The 24359-nt window shown below is 40.6% G+C and overlaps 2 protein-coding genes across 30 annotated transcripts in view; one reads left to right on the top strand and one right to left on the bottom strand.

Annotated features, from left to right (window-relative positions):
* Nucleotides 1-11792, bottom strand: part of LOC119698727 (WD repeat containing planar cell polarity effector) — a 148594-nt gene extending 136802 nt beyond the window's left edge. For 4 of the 28 annotated variants that reach the window (XM_038131077.1, XM_038131079.1, XM_038131078.1 and 1 more), the window contains exons 1-2: nucleotides 2242-2865; nucleotides 1418-1544 (exon numbers count right to left, since the gene is read on the bottom strand). The gene's annotated coding sequence lies outside the window, so the exon portion shown is untranslated. Of the gene's footprint in view, nucleotides 1-1417; nucleotides 1557-2127; nucleotides 2867-6399; nucleotides 8060-9453; nucleotides 9536-9645; nucleotides 9665-10448; nucleotides 10942-11617 lie in introns of those variants that run through there. The other 24 variants (XM_038131086.1, XM_038131085.1, XM_038131081.1 and 21 more) reach the window with 16 other exon arrangements.
* Nucleotides 11082-24046, top strand: MDH1 (malate dehydrogenase 1). Of its 2 annotated transcripts, none has more exons than XM_038131108.1 (9): nucleotides 11082-11359; nucleotides 17569-17667; nucleotides 18517-18613; nucleotides 19555-19730; nucleotides 21062-21184; nucleotides 21298-21474; nucleotides 22623-22736; nucleotides 22947-23036; nucleotides 23408-24046. In XM_038131108.1, the coding sequence occupies exons 3-9, from the start codon at nucleotides 18550-18552 to the stop codon at nucleotides 23531-23533; spliced, it is 870 nt and encodes a 289-aa protein (XP_037987036.1). In that variant the 5' UTR covers nucleotides 11082-11359; nucleotides 17569-17667; nucleotides 18517-18549; the 3' UTR covers nucleotides 23534-24046. The 2 variants fall into 2 exon arrangements, with proteins under 2 accessions (XP_037987036.1, XP_037987035.1); XM_038131107.1 differs by lacking the exon at nucleotides 11082-11359 and adding an exon at nucleotides 11969-12122.
* Nucleotides 24047-24359: the final 313 nt, after the last annotated feature.

Below are 24359 nucleotides of genomic sequence, written 5' to 3'. Positions count from 1 at the left end.
CATACAAGTGACCAAATTTGCTAATAGGCTTGTAGTTACCTGATTAAATCATTGCAAAGTAGAAGTATTTTGAAACTTGCTTTTCTTTCACCTCAACATTAATTTAAAGTCTTCTTTTAAAACCTTCAAAAAGGTTTCATGCCCTTTCAAGCTGTGTATATGATTTGTGTCCAACAGGTACAACAAAATATGAAGACGCTTATGAAAACCAAGAATGGGCTTAGGTTTAACTGCTGCAGATCCATTTAACATAAGGATCACAATGTGTCCTCATGGATTTTTAAATAAAACAGAGTTAAATTTATACCCTGGCATTTAGTATAATGGAATAACAACTATTTATGGTTTCCCTGTCAATTCTGGGAGTAAAACTCTGGATGTGGTCACAGAAATTATAAATCTTCATTGTTATCTGGAAAACAAAATTATTATAACAATTTTCTGCTATTGCAAGCAATTGTCTTTAATTACCTCAATATATATTACTTAATTGCCTGGAAAGACAGAATGTCAGCATGAATGTCATTGGTTTGGCAGTCCCAAATTATGAACAGCCATTGAAATAGTGCACGTTCTCTCTATTCCTTTCCTCAAAAATATTAGCTCTCACAGAAGCTTGCCTACCTTGATATGTAATAAAATTTAAAAACTGAAATAATAAGGAATCAGACACCACCAAAAATTTCAAGTGGTGTGCTCAGATCTTTTAATTATTAATCAGTTCACAGCTTGACCCCATCTTTCTACCAACCCATTTTTCATGTGGTTCCAATTTACACCACGGGTAAATGGCAATGTAATGGAAATAGTGGTACTGAGCACACAATCTAGAATGTGATAATTATTCTGGAGACAGACATACAAGGATGCCTTTACAGCATCAGTCAATCACTGGCAAATAACCTGCTTTCATGAGGTTTCAAAAAAATAAAATTAGTAGAATGAGAAAGTTTTAAAAAAATATAAGCAGTTGCCTATTACCATGATTTCTGTGACTGTATTATAGATCAGCTTTTGCAATCCTATAGTCCTGTGTATTCCAAATAAACTTCTATAATTAACAAATATTGGACTACAATTTCCAGCACAAAGATCATATTTCCCCCTTTTTTTAAAATTTCAAACACTTCTGTTTTCTGTTTGCATGGAAGGTTTTGGTAGCAGGAGCTTTCAGGTAAGGAAGCTGAGGAAGCTGCTGGAAGCTTTCCCTGTATCCAGCAGAGCCAATGCCAGATGGGTCCAGGAGGGATGCCTGCTGGACAAGGCTGAGGCCATCAGCAATGGGCTCCATTGCCTCAGGAATAACACAGTTATTTCCTCGTTATCCTACTCTGAGTTGATTGATAATAAATTAAATTGATTTCCCTGAGTCGAGTCTGTTTTGCCCATGACAGTAACTGGCTCTCCCTGTCCTTACCTTGACCTTTTTGTTGTATTTTCTCTCCCTCCTCTGTCGCACTGAGCAGGCGAATGAGATAGGCTTTGGTGAGCGCCTGATGCCCAGCCAGGGTCACCCCACCACAGCTTCATCCATGATCTCTCACCTATAACAAACACTGTTTAAAAATGCAATAATCCTGGGCAGTGTGGAGGTATCTTCTCTCCAAAGAGAGCTGTGACTGACCATTCTAGCTAGCTGCAACATTTGGCTCCTTCCATTTTCACAGATGTAAAAGATACAGTTTAATTAACTTATCCACACAAGTGGCAGAGCAAAACAAAACCACTAAATGGCTGTGGCTGGGGGAAGTAATTTCCCCAGAGTTAAGTAATTTCTGTATTTTACTCAAGCCTTTATTTTACATAAGTCTTTTTAGGACTGATACAATTTTAGGGTCTGTCTCACTTCTAGATGTGGATTTATTTTCCCAAAATCTTTGTCTGAGTTTGGTATGCTCAAACTAAAGTCACAGCTGCTGCTACAATTCTGTGTGATGCTTCCTTTTCATCCACATTTATGTTAAGGGAAGCAGCAATATTTTCACCATTTTCATTATTCCTCTACTTTTAAACAGAAGGCCAACAGCATAATCTTCACACTAATCCATGATTAGTGTGAATTATAACAGATTACAATTATACATATGTTAGAAAAGATGCAGAATTTTCATTCTTCTGTTTCCTTACCCTATTCAGCAAATACTGCAGTATTTCCTTTCATGATGACAACATTTCTTTGATCTCAGCAAAGAGATTTTTTCAACTTCATTGTTGGAAATACAGGTAGAATAACTAACTTACATGGCCTCAATTACAAAATGGCATTTGCCGCACTTCATCCACAATGAGGGAGTTTTAAAATTCACAGCAAGCCATCTTCTGAAAATCATGCAGCAGCACTTCACAGGTAAGCCACTCCTGGAGCTTTATGCAAAGTCTGCACTCACATGTCCTTGAATTCAGAGTGACTAATAACCTCAGCAAGGTGCACATTTTAAAAAAACACTCATACCGAAGTTGGCATTTATTCACTGGCATTATGGGTGGCATATTTTACAGTTGCTTCTTAAGGAATATTTAACCACCTTCACATTGTGTGTCATTGCACTGGAGCTCAGCCACACGCTGAAGCTGTATGTGTTGCAGTTTTGGTAATCGGATTCAGAAAACAAGCATGACAGAGTGAAATTAATTTATTGAGTCATTTACTAAATAGGGATACTACTCAATATATTACAAAGGAGACAGACAGAAAAAGACACTTAAGGGGTTTTCCAATACCACATACAAAAAAAATTCTACCCAGAAAAGAAATAAAAAAATCTCAAAGGGGAAAAAGTTGATAAAGTTAAATATCATCACTGACAGATGCCTAAGAAGCTACTCCAGCAAGATCTCTACAGAATATAAATATTTAATTTACTCTATGATGAATAGTCAATCAATCAAGTTATTCTGCAACAGTACCAAGGAATAAGGCCTGCTTACTATCTGAGTATTTATTCAAATGAAAACTCCCACCAACGTCACTGTTTCATACTGTCCTGATTTTGCATTTTAACACATGAATGGCACTATGTTACAAGTTTTCCAGTACAAATTTTCTTAGACTGAATTCCACAGGAAGAGACCTCTGCCACAAGTTGAAGAGTAACAAAGTTAACAGCACTCCTAAGAGGTATGGGACTTTGCCAGCAGTGTTCCAGGAACATTCTGGGCTTTCATATAACTTGTGTCACAAGCTGCACCGCATTCACTGCCATTACATCACTATGACTTTTGTCTCAATTTCAATTTATTAATTACATTTACAAAGGAAATCTTCCAATATCTAAAAACAAACAAACAAACCAACCAACAAACAAACAAAAAAGCCCACTGCATCCTGGGTTGTGTAAAAAGAAAGATGGGCAGGTCGAGGGGGAGGGGGAGGACTCTTTTTCTACTCTGCTCTGCTGAGACTCCACCTGCAGTGCTGCATCCAGCTCTGAAGCCCCCAGCAAAGAAAGGTATGGACCTGTTAGGGACAGGTCTAGAAAAAGAGCCACAAAAAAGGACTGGAGGAAAGGAACAGCTCCCCTTTTTGAAAAGGTTAGGAGACTTGGGGGTTTTTAGCCTGGAGAAGAGAAGGCTCTGGGGAGACCTCATGATGGCCTATTGATACTTAAAGGGTATCTTATCAGAAAGGGGGAGAGGGACTTTCTACATGAGGTCTGGAGTGACAAGATCAAAGGCAACAGTTCTTATCCAAAAGAGAGTAGATTTGGATTAGATACAAGGAAGAAATTCCTTACTCTGAGGGGGTGAAGCACTGGAACAGGTTGCCCAGAAAAGCTGTGGATGCCCCAAGCCTGGCAGTATTCAAGGCCAGGTTGGATGGGGCTTTGAGCAACCAGATCTAGTGGAAGGTGTCCACAGTGCATCGGACTTCAAAGGTCCCTTCCAGCCCAAACCACTTTGTGATTCTGTGACAAAAGCAGCAGACAACTCACTGCAATTCACTGCATCTGGTCAAGTTATTGGAACAAAAACTGGCAAAACAGTGGATTGGAAAGCATCTACTTAAATACACATAGCAGGTACAAAAGAGTGGAAACAGCATTGTACATCAAGATTTATATTTGTGCCTGCTTTTCTTTATACTTCTATTTAAGGAACAGTCAATATAACCATTAAGAAAGAAATAATTTTTTTTAATTGACAATAAAATTGAAAATAATGCCATGATTTTGAAGTCCAAACACACCTATTCTTCCAACACATATCTCTAATGCATTTTACAAACCTTCCATTTCTCAAGCAAGACAAGCTCAACATTTACAAAACCACCTAAGTGTCTTCCAAAAATGCAGACTGTCATTTACAGGTGCAGTTTTTAAAAGTTTAGTCATTTCTGTCTAAAAATTATGCTACCAGATGGTGTTACTACACTGCAGCGGATACTCCTGTCTTCTCAGAGGCACATTCAAATACATAATCATCTCTCAGATTTTACTCAATACAAGACAATGGATCACTCTACTCACTCAGAAGTTTGGGTACAACTGCCTGGGACCAACTACAATGGAAAAAAAAGACACCTTATCAATGACCAGTAGGTCTCAGTTCCCATGAAAAGGGATGTGGCAACTCAGAGCCCACCAGTGGCCCTCAGGAGGCAAGCTGGTGTCCACCAGCACTGCAGAGGATTCCCAGCTTTCATTATAGGAATCAGTGGTATTCATTCAGCAAGGACAGAGCCTAGCATTGCAGTTAAACTAATGGTACTGTTAATCGCACTTCACTAATTTACGTCCCACACGGCTACGTTGAACAAATAAACCATCTGCAGTATGCTGTTGTTCTGAATTCTCTCTGCAGGTTTCAAGTCCTTGAATCACATTCCCCTCCAATCTAGTTTGTCAGGGAGTCACAAGTGGTCCAATTACACAGGCAACTGACCCACACTGCTAAAAAACTGCCTCTTGTGAAACTCCATGAAGGTAAGAAATATCACAGTATTGGCATTCTCCTGGACACGACTCTGTAACACTCAAGAGCAAACAGAAAAAAGTGAGCAGCAGGTGGAGAAGAGCCCTATTCTATTTCTCTAAAGACCACAGATCTTATTTTTCCAACAGAAACATGGCACTTGTCCTTGTTCTGGCAACACTGAAATACTTAGATGGTAAGAAATTCAAGCTAGTGATTTTATAAACATTTTAGATACATTTTTATTCTTTCCCCCAAACCTTGTAAGCTGGGGATTCACTTCCAAAATAGCTTTCCTATCAAATACAGCATATATAGGTTATAAAACCCCAAAGGTTTAATCAGCACTTTTTTTACGGAAGTTCATTTATGGGTTTGCGAAATTACCCAGCCCAGAAATGTGTATATATTATTAAACCCTATTGTGAGTTTGCATATTACCTTCCTTAAGAGTGTATTGGTTCCTCTGTTTGGTGTTTTATATATTTACAAAGATCTCAAAAGTTTTGTCTTATTAAGAGAAAAATTGCATAGAATGAGAAAAACTTCTTAGGTAACTTTGGAATCTTTTAACTTGTAAATTAGCAACAAATGCACTGAGATAAGTCTTTGGGAATATATTTGAAGTCTTAATGAAAGGGTCAGATTACAAAAAGCCATAGTGGGAGTATTATATGAGGAAGCTTTAAAGTTAGTTGAAGTGTATTAAAAAAACAACATTCAAACAAATTATTTTTCACTGCAGTGCGCCAAGTTTTTGGAGATAGAATTAAAATTGGGCTTTCATTTTAGACCAAGTAAAGCATAATACGAGACTATAATACTGCATATACTAGTGAGATCCAAATGCCCACGGTGTTGCAAAGGAACATTTTCCCTCAGGCATTTGAAATGTAATGCTTCTTTAATATTCTCTGTTGGATATTGTTAGAATGGAATTTCAAATATTTCCTGCAATTTGAGTTAAAGATTACTGAATAATGCTGAGCAGCAGAAAATTTTTGAAGCGTACATCTAAAGCTGGCATAGTAGCTTAATGTCCTGTTGTTTCTTGCTTTAGCAAAATTAATTTCTTCAGTCTTCAACCACGAATTCACGCACCACCTGGAGATACAAACCCATAATTTAACGGTGGTGTATTTCCAGCTCCCTTGCCTAATACGCACTGAGGCCAGACCCTGTATGTCAGGCAACTATAACAGGAAAAGGCCATTTCAGAGCAATACTTTATATTCTCCCATATCAGACAGTAAGCAACTTCAAAAACAGTACCTGGCCCATTATTGTAAATAAATGGGATTACAGGCCATGAAACAAAAGCACATTCTATTATACAGACAAGAGTAACACCTTTCCAATAGGACTCAAAACATTCAAAAGGCTTTTATCCAATTAAGGTCCAATTTTTTCACCATATCTGCATTAGTGCTTTACCATGGCTACTCTTTACAGGTAAGGGTAGATAGCAAGTTGAGCAAAAAGGCATACCTGTATCATTCTAAAAGGAAACTAGAAAAACACAAACTGCAGCCATGATTCCGGTTGCTTGATTACTTCAGGGAGAAGCCTCCTTCATCCAAAGATGCAGCACCTTTCCACCATTTGTGTCATGATATAAGCAGTCAATTACCCCATTTTTTTCTGTGGCCATTGCTCCCTTCTCATTCATGCTTGGGCACATGACTACCCTGAGTTCAAATTAACTAATTCCTCAACACCATCCCAGCCTGACAGAACAACTCTAAATGACTTCATGACAGGCCCCAAAGTTTCTAACATTTTCTTTGATCATGAGCCTGAGGACCATTCTCATGGGCTCCAACATAACCCTCCCCAACACTGAACTAAAAAAACAACAAAAAATATATGCATGCCTGTTTTTGAGCAACAGGAAACTTCAAGTTATGTAGCACTGGTATGGACAATAGAGTCCACACAGCTGGAATCAGCTGGAATTTCACTCTGAGATGGGGTCGTTTAGCCCTACAGTGTGCAACTGAATGAATACAGGCATGTGCAGAGAGTACTTGTGTTTATGTGAGCAGAATGATTAAAAGCAATTTCTTCTTTCTTTACTCAAGTATCAGTAGACACTGAATAGGGCCAGTATGATAAGCATATATGCTACTAAAGCCACCCATAGGCTCTGCTGCTGCCTAAACATCAGTTTGGATAAGGTTTCCAAAAGCAGGCCAGATACCAAAATGAATCTGTTAAACAGCAGAAAAACCTCCATACAGGAAACAAAGTGTTTAGTTGCCTCTAACACTTATTACTGATAAATTCATGTTTGAAAGTTATGTTTCAGTCATGAATAATGCCATTAAGATAAAAAATTATCAGTCTTTTCTACCCATAAAGAATTATATTTTATACAATTAACAAAAAATTCAAAAAATCAACACCATAAGACATCATTCTCCTTCCACCAGTATTTCTAGGGATATTTCTTTAAAACACTACTTAATTCTAGGGGGAAAAAAATGAGGAGAATTTAGTTTGTATAGTGACAGCTATTAAGAATTTAGTTCTGCAAAAATACAGAAATAAAGTCACATGGATGTCGTAAAACAAGCTGAAATATTTTAAGCAAACTATGTGACCATAATTCATAGAAATAAGCCTAATGAGAAAAACTCTTGTAACTGCACAAGAGATTTGGCATGGAAGAGCATTCATCAGTCATTCTGACATGGAAAGGATGGATAAAGGAAGCAGATGGATTCACCCATCTGCACTGCACCTAAAAAAGGGAAAGTCATCATTATGGTTGCTAGCTTCTTATTCAAAATGTATAACTTGATTATCAGGTTATAATGAACAAATGCAAAAGTCTTATGAGAGAAAGAGCAAACATTTATTTTCAGTAGGACCTGTTTCCCTTGACTAAATTGATTCACTTGACTAAACTCTCAAGGACATCAGCTTAATCTTTCATCAGTTTACACTGAGTGGGGAGAACGGGTGCTGGGGCTCATGTTGGGTTTTTTTTAATGTTGCAATGAATTAACTTTCAAGAGTACAAGGTTTGCTTTGGTAGAACTTGAACTGTTACACAGGTCATCACCTCTCTAGAATACCAACCTGCCTCTTCTCCTCCAGACAGTGACATTAGTGAGTACAAAACCCACACATTGGCACAAAGTCTCTGTTCAACCAAGAGAAAGATTTGTGTTAAGGTAGAAGAATCCAGTAACACTACTTCTCATCCTCTCATGCACCAGGAACACAACCCTTCTGTTCACTTCAGAGATCAATTTTGCTGAATTTACAGCCAATATGCCAAAGTCTTTGGGCTGTATCCATTGTGGTTGTTTGGTTTTTGGGTTGGTTTTGTTTGGCTTTGTCTTTAAACAGGGATTCTCTGTAACCCAGACTTTGTAACAACTGTGAGAAGAAAACCCTCCATGAGTGATGCTCAGGTGGTGGATGAGGACAGATGTCTCAGGGTCCCTGAGCTCTGGGGGTGCCATTATGAAGCCACTGTGCCACCACCTCCTCTGGTCAGTGACAGAGCCCTGAACTCCTTTGGGCACCAGAGCACCCACATCAGAGGAGGCCTGAACTCTCAGTGTCAAACCTACAATACCTGCTCATACTATCAACCGACTTAGGGAAAACAAATAAAAAAGAACTTTCTGTTCACAATTTTTATTAGTATTTGACTCATGAATAGTTCATAAAGATTACTAATACATATTACATGCAAGCTACAGATCATTTGTGTCTCTTCAAAGGCAGCTGGCACATGAGTACGGGATGTGTTATTGCATCCTAGCTACCTGTTAAAAACATGCTGAAGGTTGTAGAAATCAATTAATGATAATTACCCAACTTTAATTCAGAAACCAACTAAGCTGTTAAGAAATTGAAAATAAGCAATAAAAAATTAAACCACTTCCATAGAAGGTAAAATTTCTCTTTTAGAAAGAAAGTTTTCACCACAGCAAAAACAAGATCTGGATTATAAATGGAATTTATAGATTAGCTTCTTCGTGACTTTAAATGTCAATGCAGTACTACATGACGGAAGTTTAGAAATGAACAGTGAAAAATTATGTTTGGGACATTGTCACCAGGAATTTAAAAAAATCCAAGCCTGTAATAATTTTCCAAACTACGATTTTAACAGTTCTTTTTCATATCTATATATTTTCAAGAACCTATTCTAAATTTCTCACACACTTTACAAAATAACTTCTGATCCTCTTAATTCTATTTCAGTATTTTTTGCAATGTTTTACCTTATTTCTGAAAAATCTCTTACTATTACTCCCTTAGACCAGAACGCAGAAGAGATTTACAAAACTATTTCAATTCTAGCATTTCTAGGTTTGAACTTGGCCACTATATAGTTAATTTTTCTTAGATAGTCTTGTGCATTTTCAATTTTAATTATATCACACAGACTTAGCTACAAGAGACGTGACTTGGTAACAACAATTGTAAGTAAATGCATAAGATTAAAACCTGTACTAGACATAGAGAGGATGATAAAAAGAAAACTTTACAAATTATTGAAAAATAAGTGTAAAAACTTACCTAAAAATATTCATCAGTTTCTATAGATGGCAATGAAGTAAAAGAAAATCCCATCCAAAATACAGTTAAAGAAGACAGCCAGCTGTTAACAGAGAATAATTCATTTTAAAACTTTTTTTTTTAATTAAGAGATAATTCTGGCACACTACCCTTCAAAACTACTAGTTGCCTTCAAAAATAATACCTAATCACCTGAAAATGGAAATTAAAACATCTTTATACTTCAGTGTGTTGTTTAATTACCGATTTCCACGTAATTCAGTATCTTTTGAGTGCAAAAATTGCAAAGTGTATTTGAAAGTTAGCCAAGAGCCAAATTCACATGCACACTAAATTTCCATTACTCCATTTGCATGTTATGTTTCTATTTATGCAGCTTTATGGCTTACAGTGCTACACGAAAGACTCATACTAATGAAACACTGGGGAGCATTAAAGAATATTTTTTAAAATTACATTTAAATTTCGCTTGGAAAACATCAAAGCTTAACAAGCAGAAACAAAATTTAAGAAGGAAATACTAAAACTCTTAAGTTTCGCTGACTTTAAAAATTACACCACATTCATAAAAGGCAACATTTTACAGTATCTTTAGTTAAATCAGCACAGAAAACAACTGAGTCAAACTTGGACTAATCATACTGGGATTGAAGATAAACTGATAAACACACTTCTGACAAACAAAAGCATTTACACGTGGCTTTGCATCGAAACAAATCACTTTCAACACAAAGTAGCAGGATTTGTTGTTATCTCCAACAGCAAATAATTCCAGTAGCACAAGCTTGGGCAAAAAAGGAGCAAGAATAAGAAGAGTATCACCTACAGAAGAAAGTTTGAAAGTCCCAAGTTAAGCTCTTAACTGAAACCCATTACATCAATACAATCTGCTATGCTGACACAGACAAATCAGTTTACAGCCTCCTAACATTGATTTAGCTGAAAATTGATAACAAATCAATTAAAGTGAACCAATTATGGTCAGTGGAAATTACCTTATGTGGGTCCACATCAGGTTTTGTGTATATTTAAATCTTAAATAGTGTTAATTAAGTCTGTACAACGTCTGGGTGCAGAAAAGGTTAAGAGTCACCAGGGTAAAGCATCTTAGCACACTGTGAGAAACTCTGTGTTAAACAAGCTCCCTCCTCCTGACCAAGCTTCCCTACGCTTCCCAGCAAGCCAGCCCTCAGCTCTGCTTGCAGCTCTTTGGCTTTCAAACTCGACCACAGAAGGGAACTTGGGTACAGGCTTCATTCATATTAAAAACATACGGTCATTAACCGATATAAATCAGTGCAGCTGGAGAACTTCAACAACGCCAGCAGCACCGTACCTCCCGCAGCCTGGCACTGCAGAAGCTGCCGGGTCTCCAAGGCTCCTTCAAGCCACGGCACCTTCCGAGCTGCGGCGTGAGCACGACTGGCAGCAAGACCCGCTAGAACGGGAACACTGCATCACAACTTGCATTTCACACCCCCTGCCCCAAAGGAACAACTTTCCTTTTCTGCCGCAGGACCGAAGAAGAAATTGCCTCAGTATACATGCTCCTTAGATTGCTTTTTTAAAATACTACCATAAGGACTAGAGTAAGACTTCAGACTAATCCTGCAGAAACATACCGGGACAAGCGAGACCTTCACAAAACACTCAACTAACAGGGAATCCTGTCAGGATCTGAGGGAAAAGAAAAATCAACTGTGCTATCCAAGACCTTCTTTTACACCCTAACAACGGTTTACGAAGCTCTGTTCTGATGTATTTATGCCGGTACCAGCCTCCCTGACAGCCAAACCAAAGGAATTTACTTCACTCAACAAGTCGACATACAAGTAAACGAGCAGCTTTATTTTTGTACAAGTGATCGCCAGTTTAGCCACGCTATGCTACCAGCGGAATAGTACGGGTAAGCTCTCAGCTTTCCCTGCAAATAAAAATGAAAGGACTAAGCAACAGGATGGCAGGATTTCACGAAGCGTGGAGGGCCGGGAACGCGCCGGCAGCTCCCCAGAGGAGGCCGGGCGGGAGGGAAACGCGCGGAAAACGTGAGGGGAACGCTCTGGGCGCCCCGGGCTCGCAGCTCCGGGATGCCCTGGCGGGATGCCCCGAGGGGATGTCCCACCGGGCAGGGCAGGGCAGGGCCCGGCCGCGCACTCGCACCCACCGAGCGCTCCGAGTTCGCGGGCGCGGGAGCGGCGCCGCCAGCACCGGGGCCTGTCCCGCGCGTCACCGCAGCAACCGCGCGTGCCGCCCCCCGCGCATGCGCCGCCGCCCCCCCACCCCCCGCGTCCTTCCCTGAGCGCGCATGCGCGATCCGAGAAGCCCGCGCTTGCCGCAGCCCCCACGCCTCCCAGCCGCGCGTCGCCCCCTAACGGCCCAACCCCCCCGGCGCCGCGCGGCTCTTCAATGAATGGGGCGAGGTGGGGAGAGGCAACCGCCAATGGCTTGCGGGGGCGCGGCGCGCCGCCCCGAGGTACGATGGGAGTTGTAGTTCTCTCCGGAAGGAGAGCGACGCTGGCCGGCAGGGACCACGACTACAGCCCCCAGGCGGCCGCGCGCGGCCCGCGCCCCGCCCCACCACGGCACCCCGGCGCAGCGCTGCCACGGCCGCAGTCGCGCCGCAGAGGTGACCTCGAGCAGCCGGAGGATCCGCCGCTCCCGCAGACATGGTCGGTACCGGGCCCGCGGCGGAACCGCGCCCCTCGGCTTCCTTCGGCTCGGGGCAGGGAATTCTGGCAGGCGGAGGTGACCCCGAAATGGCGTCGCCCTCCCCGCCTGGCCGCGCTGCTCCCCGGCGGGCCCGGGGAGTGAGAGGCAGGGGTGACCTGAAGGTGGTCGTGGCGCCCACAGAAGCCGGGCATGGTGGCGCCCCGGGGCTCGCTGCAGCCCCCGCGGAGCCTCACCGGGGTGACCTTCCAGGAGGGGACGTGGGGTCGGTGCCGGCCTGGCGGCGACGCTGCCTCTCCCTATCCCCAGGGCCGTGCGGGGGAGGGCGGGATGTGCCCCCGTCGGAACGCAGCGACCCTCCCTGTCCTGGGGCTGGCACTCGGAAGGGGTGATCGCGCCTTTTCCCCCGAAGGCGCCGCGGCTGCCTTCGGGGCGTGGGGGCTGTCAGCGCCTTCGTTCATGAGGCGTGAAAGGTTTTGGTGCGGTTCTGTGTTAGCTCAAGGGAAAGTGCTTGTGAAATGTCTGTATTGGTTCATCCCTGCTTGCCGTCGGAAATCTAGCTGTTTGTTCAGACTCTCTAGATTGTCAAGGAGTCCTTCTAGTTACGCCCTGAGGTTACAGAGGTGAACTGCAGTGCTTTGCTTTTCTGCAGCATGTGTACACAGATATATATAAACCTGCACAGAGACCTTGCTCTCCTTTCTAGGCATGAAAACATCTCTCTGCTTTTCTAGACTCAAGACCCTGTTACTCAAACCTTCACTTTCAGTATTTTGCTATATAAAGGATGCTTGCATGCTCTGAAACGTAGCTTATTTCAGCTGTACCGTAAAAAATACCAAACTTTATGCTTCTTTTTGACTCTCTCTATTTAAAATGGGGATTTGCAGGAGTGACAAGATGACAACAAGCTCTAGTTTGTATTTGAACCCTCAAAGCTTTGAGACATGGATAGTCTGGTCTCACAAAGAACTTTGATGTCCAGACTTTTCAGAAAGTCACTGGTTTTAGCTTGCCTTTGCTGTTCATGTGCATGATTGTGCATGTGGTGTTGGGCAGAGGCTTTAAATTTCTGAAATAAAATCATCTATCAGTGCAGCCACCATTAGCTCAATGAAATGGAAAAAGTTTTACAGGGCACCTGTGTCAAGGTCGTTCCTTAAGGAAGGAATGCCTTTGGAATTGCTTTGGTCTCTGAACCGCAGCGCTGGTGATGTTCTTCAAGCTCACAGCTGCCTTGCTGAGACTTTCTGCTACATTTCCAAACATGTTTATTGTCCCCACATCTGTGCTTTAAAGAAGGGAGAGCAAAGGGAAAGTTCCTTAGGCAGACTCTAGACTTTGGAAGAGATAAAAATTTATTTTAATGATTGAGTAATTGTTGTAAAGCAAGGTGGGATGGCTTAGTTGGCTGGAATAATGTTCAATATTCAGGAATAATGTTAAGCTGGTGGTATTTTATAGACGAGCTTATCAGCAATAATCTTTATAGAGATCTCTCATAACTGCAATTAGCAATGCAAAGTCTATGACTTGTGTACTCAGGATGTTCCTGTCACAACATTTGATAGGTTGTGAGTTATCTTTTACTTACCTTTGTAACCTCCTGAATCAGTTTTGCAGTGCAGTGCTGTTTGCAGGTATGGCACTAATGTTTTAGGTCTGCTGATATCAGCTGTAATCACAGAAATAACTGAAGCACTGAGTTCTTAAACCAAAGTGTGTGGGGTAGGCATTAAGACCTCAACTTCCTCACTTGATATTGGAGGCTTTGCTTTTATGTGTAATAGTTTAGGAGGGGGAGAGATCCTACATTTGCTGGATTAGATGAAGAAGGGTACCCGGGGATGCAATGGTCAGTTGCTGGGAGCTTTTTTCTCATCCTTTTTATCATTACTTTTGCTACTCTTTTATTTTCCTAAAGCTTTTTAACTATACATGGATTGAGTGTGGAGTGGGGAAAGCTTTGGAGCAAAATGGTTGAGATAGTTGTTGCTTAATTTGTCCTCTAGTTCCTTTATACCTGAGACTGAGTAAAGGTCACCCCTGCAGTTACCACAGCATGAAAGTCCTGCAGGAGCCAAGTCACGGGTTAAAGCGTCTGGAACCTACAGCTTCTGTTGGGGAGCTTCTCATTTCCCTAAAAGTAGCCTCAGACATTCAGTGAGACCAATTTTAATATGAGATGTAAGGGTTTTTTTTGTGAGAGTTACCCACATTTTGTAAGCAGCACAACAAAACCCAAAGTTTTTTGGTTTGTTAATCCAGCTTCTGGATTTAAGAGAGAGCGTGGAACTTTGATGCTAAATTCTTGCAATTGGTGCAGGGGTAAAATGCACTGAATCCAGTCTACTGGAGGTTTGGAAAGGAAAAACAAGTCGGAAGCACTCCTCACCTTATTTTAGCTTCTGTGTTTTTCTTCTCCAGCCCCAAATGGGGGACAACAGGAAGGATGGTAGTAAGCAAACATAATTATTTTGAGAAGGTGGACCTGAGTCATGACTGAAGGTTTGAGGATTTTTTTAGAGGCTAAATGCTAGGTTTGTCTCTGTAAAAAAATAATAAATAGTCCTGTTTCTTACCTTTTTATCTTCTCCTCCTTCCCTCCCGTTGTTATGCTGAATACTCACCGTAAATGCTAGTGGATAGGTTGGCATTTTTTATGTTTTAATCAGACTGTCTTATAAAGTTCATAGAATGGAAAAAAAATCTTTTCCTTTCCCCCTTTTGTGATGCTGCTTTAGAAGAAAGAGCCTTAAAATCTTTCTTGTCTTCACTGGAAATTCAGAAATCAATTCACAGTTGATTTCAGATACCCTATAAAGAAAATATGCTTTGCTACTGCCTATGTGAGTTCTGGAAGAGCTTAGCACTGGAACACTTTTTATATGATGGGGATTTTGCCAGCCCAAGGTTTTGCAACACTGTAACTTTTCAGTACTTGTTTTACTAACTAGTGTGGTTAGCTACCTTAAAAGAGTGTTCATTGTTCCATTTATGTAAATAAAATGTAGATTCTTCTTGGAAACATGCTGAAAAGTTGGCTTTAAAATTTGATACAAATCTTCATCCGTGCTGCTCATCATCATTCAGATGTTATGGTACACTTCCCTGCTCAAGAATAGAGTACCAGAACTAGTTTTGAGATTTAAACCACCAAGATTTGTCTGCTCTCCTTCCCCTCATAGTGGAGTTTCAATGAAGTTAAAGGGGTGTGACTCATAGTAGGACGAGTTCAAAAGAGAATAATGCACTTCAATACCATGTAAGAGGCAATTGGGTAATGAGATATTTAAAGAATCATTCCCATCATGAAGGCCAGGTCTAAATCTGCAAGTTCAGTAGTTTACCTACATAATTTATGCCCTGATTTTGTCTAGTATGTGATAAAATGGGGTAGGTAGCCTAATCTTTTAAATTATCTAACACTAGTGTGATGTAGCTGTGCTTGGCTGGTCAATTCTGTAGAGGGAATACACTGGAAGCCCCACATGGTTTTCCTATAAATATCAGTGACAGGAATACTGGTTGGAAAGGATTTGTAGAGGTCATAGAGTCTGCCCTCTTTCTTGCTCCATGTCTGGAAGTTGTCCAATCCAGCCTGACAGTGACACTTTTGCCACTGGTAGATCATATCATAGGTGTTTTGGTCTGGTCCTTGAAAACTGCTAGGGGTGAAGATTACACAGACCCTCTGTGTATTCTGTTCTGTTGCAACAGTACCACATAATCAAGAGTTTTTCTCTTAATTTATAGCTGTTGCACCCTGTTCTGCCACTACTGAGAGGTGTTGGGGGCGGTGTTATTTTTCTAACACTGTGAAGGTGTGGTGGTCTGCTGTTAGATCCCCCTTATCCTCTACCTTTCCAGCCTATGTTCTGACTGGCTTTCCCTCAGCCTCATCTTACAGACCACAGAACCATACAGAACTCAGGTTTCCAGAACTGGACTCAGTATTCCATCTCCAATATCACCAGCACTGAGTGCAAGGTGTGTCTTTGCTCTGCAGCTTACACTTTCCGTAATGTAGCCCAGAATGCAATTAAATCACTTCTTTCACATTCAGTTATGCCTGGTCTGTATCTCAAATGATCATCTTTTCAGGTTTTGAAGAAGTGGGCTTGGCATTCCAGCAGGCTGGTCAGTCTGCTTGTTCCTGTCCTAGCACAATCTGCTCCAGCCCTGTTGCCTTTTAGAGAAAAAGGGAAATACAAATAACAGGTTTACGAAATACTGGGTTATTAATGTCCTTTGCCATGTGGCCTATTTTGATGGAATCATAGAATGTTTTGGGTTTGAACAAAATTTTAAAGGTCATTGATCCACCTCCCTGCATTTGGCAGGGACATCTTCAGCAAGACCAGGTTTTTCAGAGACCTGTCCAATTTTACCTTGAATGTTTCCAGGGGTAGGACAACCACCACTTATCTGGACAATCTGTGCCAGTGTTTCACCATCTTTATTGTAAAGTATTTATTTCTTATCTTGGTCTGTCCTCTTTTAGTTTAAAACTATTGCCCCTTGTCATTTCATAATAGGCCCTACTAAAAGGTTTGTCCTAATCTTTTTTGGAAGTCCCCTTTGAGTATTGAAAAGCCACCCTGGTACCTTCTCTTCTCCTGGCTGAAGAAGCTCTCCTGGCTCTTCTCCAACCCAAACTCTCGCAGCCTTTAATTTTCAATATTCAATAACCTCTGGATTTATCCCAGTCCTGGTTCTGCTTAACAAAGTATCATTTTGCTGCAGGGCAAACCCTTATTCCCCTCTTATTTGCAATATAGTAGTGTTTTGGCAGTCTTCTCCCAGTCTTTTGGAGTTTTGGGTCAGTTTGACAAAAGACAGTTGTATTATGAACAGTGTCTGTATTTGTTCATAATGTAGCTTTTGTCTGTGGATTAGCTAAATTTGCTGCCTAACAGTTTCGTGAGGCAGTAGTTTTAAGTCCCCTAAATTCTTTGGTTTCTGGCATTCAATAAGTCTTTGGTTGCAAATAAGCATTCAAAATGCTTAATGGGAACAGCCCTTGAAATTGAAAGAATCTGAAAACCAGTCAAGTGTCACAACTCGTGAAACTTATGTAGTAAATTTCAAGTATGAATGGCTGGGGTGTATGTTGTATTGTCTTATGTTAACGAGGCAGTGTTGTCAAAGGGACTGCAAAATTTTTCAAATATATCGTTATTCCTGACATTTTTGCAAGTTTTCCGGGAGCAGTTCTTAAGGATCTTTTTGCAATTGTGGTCTGTTTCTGTAAAACCAAGCAGAGAAATTGCTGGTGGTTCTAGCAGAACCAGAAGTGTGATCCCAGGAGCTGGGGCTGATCCACCTTTAGGCACACACTTTCATCCAGGTTAAATAATCATAATGTTATTGCTGCAGTAACCTAATTTTAGCTGGTGCGAGGCTGAGGTGTGGAGCTGTGGGTAAAGCTGTGTCATTTCCTTGCAGGGTGAACCTGTCAGAGTGCTGGTGACTGGAGCAGCTGGGCAGATTGCTTATTCCCTCCTCTACAGCATTGCGAAGGGCGATGTCTTCGGCAAAGACCAGGTAACTCTCACACTGAGCTCACAGAATTCACAGAATCACTGGGTTAGTAGAGACCTTCAAGATCATCAAGTCTAACCCATGTCCTAACACCTCAACTAAACCATGGCACCCAGTGCCACATCAGTCTTTTTTTAAACATATCCAGGGATGGTGACTCCACCACCTCCCCAGATAGGCCATTCCAGAACTTTATCACTCTTTCCGTGAAAAGCTTTTTCCTAATATCCAGCCTATATTTCCCCTGATGTAGCTTGAGACTGTGTCCTCTCGTTCTGTCAGTTGCTGAAGAAAGAGACCAACCCTACCTGACCACAACCACCTTTTGGGGAGCTGTAGAGAGTGATAAGGTCACCCCTGAGTCTCCTCTTCTCCAGGCTAAACAACCCCAGCTCCCTCAGTTGTTCCTCACAGGGCTTGTGTTCCCAGCCCCTCACCAGCCTCGTCACCCTCCTCTGGACATACTCAAGTGTCTCAACATCCTTCCTCAACTGAGGGACCAGAACTGGACACAGCACTCTAGGTGTGGCCTCACCAGTGCTGAGTGTAGGGGAAGGATGACCTCTCTGGTCCTGCTGGCACAGGAATGAATGAATGTCAGAACTGCAGTGCCTGAGACTGGTTTCCTCACAGACACTAGGAAGGGTTTACCAATATGCGATTAATTTCTTCTTTAAGTGGGGAAAATGGGAGTTCTGCTCTGTTATGCAAGCTATCAGTTGTTGGTTATGCTGAAGTTGTTTTCTGCAAATGGGTTTTAAATCTTTCACAAGGTAACAGCCGAGTACAAGACAAATTCATTTTCAATACACATTGTGCCCAGCTGGCACTAAACCTTTTCTTTATTTCCAGCCTCTTATTCTTGTGCTACTGGACATCACTCCTATGATGACGGTACTGGAAGGTGTGGTGATGGAGCTGCAGGACTGTGCTCTGCCGCTGCTCAGAGGTGGCCAAAACAATTTTTTCTTATACCTACAAGATGCTGCAGTACAATTCTTGCATTTATGAGTCCCTGTAGCTAGCAGGAAGTTAGGCAGAAGAAAATCTTAGATGATCCTTCCTTGGTTTTGTGTTTTGTGGAATATAATCAATGTAACTCAGCCTGTAAGCTAGGAAGAATGACGTCAAATAGGTTTTGTGGACAGAATTGGCAATGGAGATACCTGGGTTTATATCATCTAATCCTGGGCTTTAAGCCTGGACAGGAAATTGTCAGATACTTGTGCATATGTGCATTGTATTCTGGCCCAGCTATGAAATATATATATATCATTGCTATATTATGCATATAATATTTGTTGCTAAATTTAAAAGAAACTAATTTAGTTTTAAAAATATCTTCTGTATAAAGATACGAAATTAAAAAGCACTCCTCAAGCCATGTAAACAAGCTGAGTTCTGGTAGTTTAAACAAGCAGAAGAAAGGGAGCAAGTAGGAGTTAGTGTAATTCCTATAACACATGACAGAAAAAGCATCTAGGTACCAGCTCTTGTACAAATCAAACCTTCCCTGCTTTGAATTGGTAAAGGGGAAGCAAAACTTCACTTGTGTTAGTCCTTGCCACTGAAATTTTATTGTAAAAGTAAAGAAAAGCATATGTACTTACATACACATTTTTAGATGCAAATGAAATGTATCTTTTTACATAGATTTTTCCCATGTTTTCCACTTTAGATAAATATTTGTATATAAAACCCATTTACTGGGATGTATTAATCTGTGGAGGTAGGGCCAAATGACTGTTACTTGTATTTTTGGAAGGGGAAAGTGGTGGTATTGTCAGATTAGATTATATACTATGCATGCACAAAAGAATATTCCTGTTAGCACTATGCCATGAGTATTTATCTTGCTGAATTCTTTTCCCCCTTTCCTTTTTTTTTTAGAGGTCATTCCAACAGACAAGGAGGAAGTTGCATTCAAAGACCTTGACATAGCAATTCTGGTTGGCTCCATGCCAAGGAGAGAGGGCATGGAGAGGAAGGATTTACTCAAAGCAAATGTAAAAATTTTCAAGTCTCAGGGTGCAGCCTTGGACAAGTATGCCAAAAAGACTGTCAAGGTGAATATAGGAACTGAATTTAAAACATTATTTCTCTGCCATGTAGAGATCTGGAGACATTGTAGAAGACTATTGCACAAGCAGGAGCCTGTTCAGTGTGGGCATTCCTTTCCTTATGCCCTGGAAAATAGACCACAGTCGAGGGTAGAAAAGAAACAGAATGTTAAGTAGGTGGATGATTTAGTCATTAATTTGTTTGGTGAAAAAGGTGAGTCCTATGTTGTATTGCTGTATTCCACACATACTCGGAACTGGTTACCACCAATTTGAAAAGCAACCCCATAAAACTGTGTTTAAAAAAATAAGCAGTCTTTTGCTTGTTATCACTCCTTCTCTAGGAGAACTGAATTAACTAAATGCAGCTGCCTACTTCATATATACATCTGTGTCCTTTAACATAATGACCCTTAACTTCAGTATCAATATGGAATTACAGTTGCACAAAAATCTGCTTTATTTAGGTTGTTTGCATCTTACTTGGAGCATTAGAAGATTTTAATTGTTCTCTCTCAGATTCCTTCAGCACAGTTAATGGGATCATGTGGCTGCTCTCCCACTGCTCTTAATCTCAGACCCAGACTCCGACTGTGCTTTGTAACTAACTTTTTAATGTCTGCTCATGAACTTCCTACAGCTTCTAAAGATGTGTTTGCTTCTTTATCCAGCTGGAATAAAAACTATCAATATAACTATTGCAGAGTAGGGGAAAATTTACTGAACTCATTTTCAAAAGGGGAAATACAAAGGGAGGTTTGCAGATCAGCTTGTGTGATTTTGAGTATATGGAGTTTGACATAAGTCATTTGAGGCACAAATGAAGGATGAATGAAAATCAGTTTTGCATAGTAATAAATTGATTTAAGTTGAGGCAGTGTTTTACTTCTAACTGCCTATGAACATTGAGATAAGTAACTGTTCTGGCTTTCTTAATTATAAAGCAATTATATAAAGCAGTGGCAGCCAGTCCAGAAAGCATTTAAAAGTGGTTGGTTGAAAGCGTGCTTGTGTCTGTCTCCCTATATCTGGTAGCATGAGGGTTGAAGCCAGGCTGTAGGTCAGTGTACAGATCTCCCTAGAAGTCTTGTTCCCTTTCACATTGGATTAAATGTGTCAAGTTAAAGAGAATACCTACCTGGAAAATATTTTTATGTGGAGTTATAGAAGATTGGGTGACTACGAACACACACTTAAAAGACAATCTTGTTGAAGACAACCAAGAGATTAGACAACTTAACTTTTAGATAGCTTCTGTGAAGGCCAAGCAGTGTATTTCACTGAAAGGAGGTGTTTTGCAGAAATACCAACTTCATCTTTCCTTTTTTCATTTTTAGGTTGTGGTTGTTGGGAATCCAGCAAATACCAACTGCCTGATTGCATCAAAGTCAGCTCCATCCATACCAAAGGAAAACTTCAGCTGCTTAACTCGTTTGGATCACAACAGAGCCAAATCTCAGGTAAAAAAGGGCCTATTGTGTTATCTCTGCTAGATACAGAGCAATGCTTTCAAAGAAGCTTGTGAATTGAGAAGCTGAAGTCAATTCAATGGACGTCTTTAATTCCCAATTAGATTGCTCTGAAACTTGGTGTGACTGCTAATGATGTGAAGAATGTCATCATCTGGGGCAACCACTCTTCCACTCAATATCCTGATGTTAACCATGCGAAGGTAAATGTGAAAGGAAAGGAAGTTGGAGTCTATGAAGCTATAAAAGATGACAGCTGGCTGAAGGGAGACTTTATCCTGGTAAGATACCTTTTCTTTTTTTTTTTTATGATAGTCATTCTGGTCTTGTGTTTTCTCCTAACCCCATCTGAAATTGTAAATAATGTAACTGATGTAGTGAAGCTGCTCTTTTCTCACACTAGAATAAGCCATCTTCAGATATCTTGTTGCTATCTGTTATTTGCCATTGGAAAATTCAAGGCAGGAAAGTCTATGTAACTTCTATTAGAAAAATCCAACTGAAGTGCTAAAATGATTCAGCAAAGACTTTTGATCACAGCTCATGTGAAACTTGTGTGACATAGGAGCACCATTTCCAGTTCACTACGGTGACTTTTTGGGGCAGTTTTGTAGATGAAGTGGGATGACTCATTTGCTGCTCCCCACCCACCAGAAAAGGCCAGCAACTCTTTCCCTGCTCATGCATGTGCACAGACACACACACACACACACACAAAATTTCCAATTCTAAGTATGTGGCATCATCAGCACCATTTCTGAAAAGGAATCTGAAAAATCTAGGAAATGCCTGTAAATGTCTTAATGTAGAGTAGTAATAAATAATAATGTAAGTTAGTAAAACAAAATTATGGTATTAATTGATTAAGAGCACTGGCTACCTAAGTGGAACATGAAGGGAAATGGGTTACTAAAGCCCGAGATGATTAAAGCTTTAGCAAAACTATTAAATTTAAAAACTGTTAACTTGAGTATGGTGAGGTAGGTTCAGCTATCTTCCGGAATTAAATTAATTGTATGGCATTAAGTATTGTAGGATTGAGACCAGCAAGTGTTTCACATTGGTATTCAGCAGAAGACCTTAATTGACAGTGTGTCGCTTGAGACATCTGCTGCTGTTGACATGCACAAAGTCTCCTGGTGAGAAAAGCTTGAAGACATCGGGTTGGTATGAGAGTAGTCAGCTAGCTGTAAAGTTAAGGAATGAGCCTCTGAAACATTGTTACATTTGTGTTGGCACAACTCTTCTAGACTGTCTTTCTGGATTATATGCCATGTTTGTATAGTGAAAGAACTGTATCTTCACTGATAAAATTAAATCATTACATACAACAGTCTTTCTTGATGGCGTTTACCAACAGCATGTAGATTAAGCCATGGTTTTGCTGCTTTACAATTTAGTTATGGTTGGGTTTTTTTCTTAATTGCAGACTGTTCAGCAACGTGGAGCAGCTGTTATTAAGGCCAGGAAGCTGTCCAGTGCCATGTCAGCTGCCAAAGCTATCTGTGATCATGTGAGGGACATCTGGTTTGGCACTCCAGCGGTAAGATGTGGCTGTTAAAGTGTTTGTTTGCCTAATGCTTTCATTCCGTTCCCACCTCTCTGACCTCGAGTGTATGTGTGTTCAGAGGAAAGAATCTGTCCTTTTCTGGGGTGAATTGTGTCATAGGAGATAAAGGATATTGAAAATCATGAAAATTTTGCTTGCTTCTAGTGTTGAAAAATGTATTTCTCTCTGCCTTTCTGTTTTCAGGGGGAGTTTGTTTCGATGGGAGTCATTTCTGATGGCAATTCTTATGGAGTTCCTGAAGACCTGCTATATTCATTCCCTGTTGTGATCAAGGTAACTAGGCTGTATTTAAATCCATATATCTTCTGCAAGACCTATTAAACTGTCATGGGAGCCTATTAACAGCAGTGTGGGACTGCAGTTGCTGGGATGTGGGGGTTTAGCAGTCTCTCTTTCACAGAGAGGACTCTTATTAACCAAGTTAAACTAGCTTGATTGTCAGCTAAGTGCTGGTGGTAGACAAGTACAATCTGACATGACTAGCTGGTGCTGGTTGCATTCTTTATCTGAAATAAAATTAACTTCTGCCTGATGTGGTTTTGGGGGCCATAAGCTGTGTTCTTATGCCATAAAGTTTCTTTCATGCAGACTGAATGAAGCCTGTTCTTACATGGATGGCTTTTTATTTGTTTGTTTTCAATCAGGACAAGACCTGGAAGTTTGTTGAGGGTCTTCCTATTAACGATTTTTCTCGTGAGAAGATGGATCTTACTGCTAAGGAGTTAGCTGAAGAGAAGGAGACTGCTGTGGAATTCCTCTCCAGTGCATGACTAGGTCAGGAGGAAATACAAAATCATTTAAGAGTGGAAGAATCGAAAAGCCGTCTGTAGGTCTGCTACCAAACACCAATACTGTATCCCAGTATGTCAACTGTCTGTGGCCATTGTGCATTTTAAAGTTCATATGCTTACCGGTACTGTCGTGCCTCTTGAGTTATTAGCAAAATATTATTAAAGAAGTAAAACTAGTTTGTTGACCAAAGTTTTTGTCCGTTCAATACTAGTTGCTTTCTGTGCATAGTACAGGATAATTGTTTGCTTCGGCCTTGGTTACAAACGCACAATCCGAGTTTTGATTAGAATTTGGCACTACTGGAACACATCCATGATCACTTCAGCAGCATCTGTCTCAACTGAAAATGAAATTAGAATGCCAGTAATTCTCTTTGAACTGATAGTTCAGTGACCCAGGTCTGTCACTGGACAGACTTCAAGTAAATACATTTCACTCTGGTTATGCTTACAATGTTTGTCAATAGAAATATTAAAGGTTGTTCAATCAGATACTGGCTAAGAGTAGTCTGTTACACTTTATTTGCATGTCTTAGTTATGTAACTAACACAGTTTGATAGTACAAGATAAAAAAACCTTAAAAGCCTATTTTAGGAAACTGAGGGAAACTGGTTTAAGCTTTAAGCATTACTAGCTTTTGTAATGACTAACATTTCCCTTTGCCTGAGTTGGTGTCTGTCCCATTTCTAATAGAAGTTTCTGCCTTGTACTAAAGTAAATCTTAGTCTGTCATATCTGGAGTCAACTAATTTTTCTTTTTTTGTTTGTTTTCATTTAATGAGGATTTGAAAAACAGGACTTTGA

Source organism: Motacilla alba, chromosome 3, assembly GCF_015832195.1.
Source record: "Motacilla alba alba isolate MOTALB_02 chromosome 3, Motacilla_alba_V1.0_pri, whole genome shotgun sequence".
Classification (NCBI taxonomy): Eukaryota; Metazoa; Chordata; class Aves; order Passeriformes; family Motacillidae; genus Motacilla; species Motacilla alba.
This window is presented reverse-complemented; position numbering and strand designations above follow the sequence as displayed.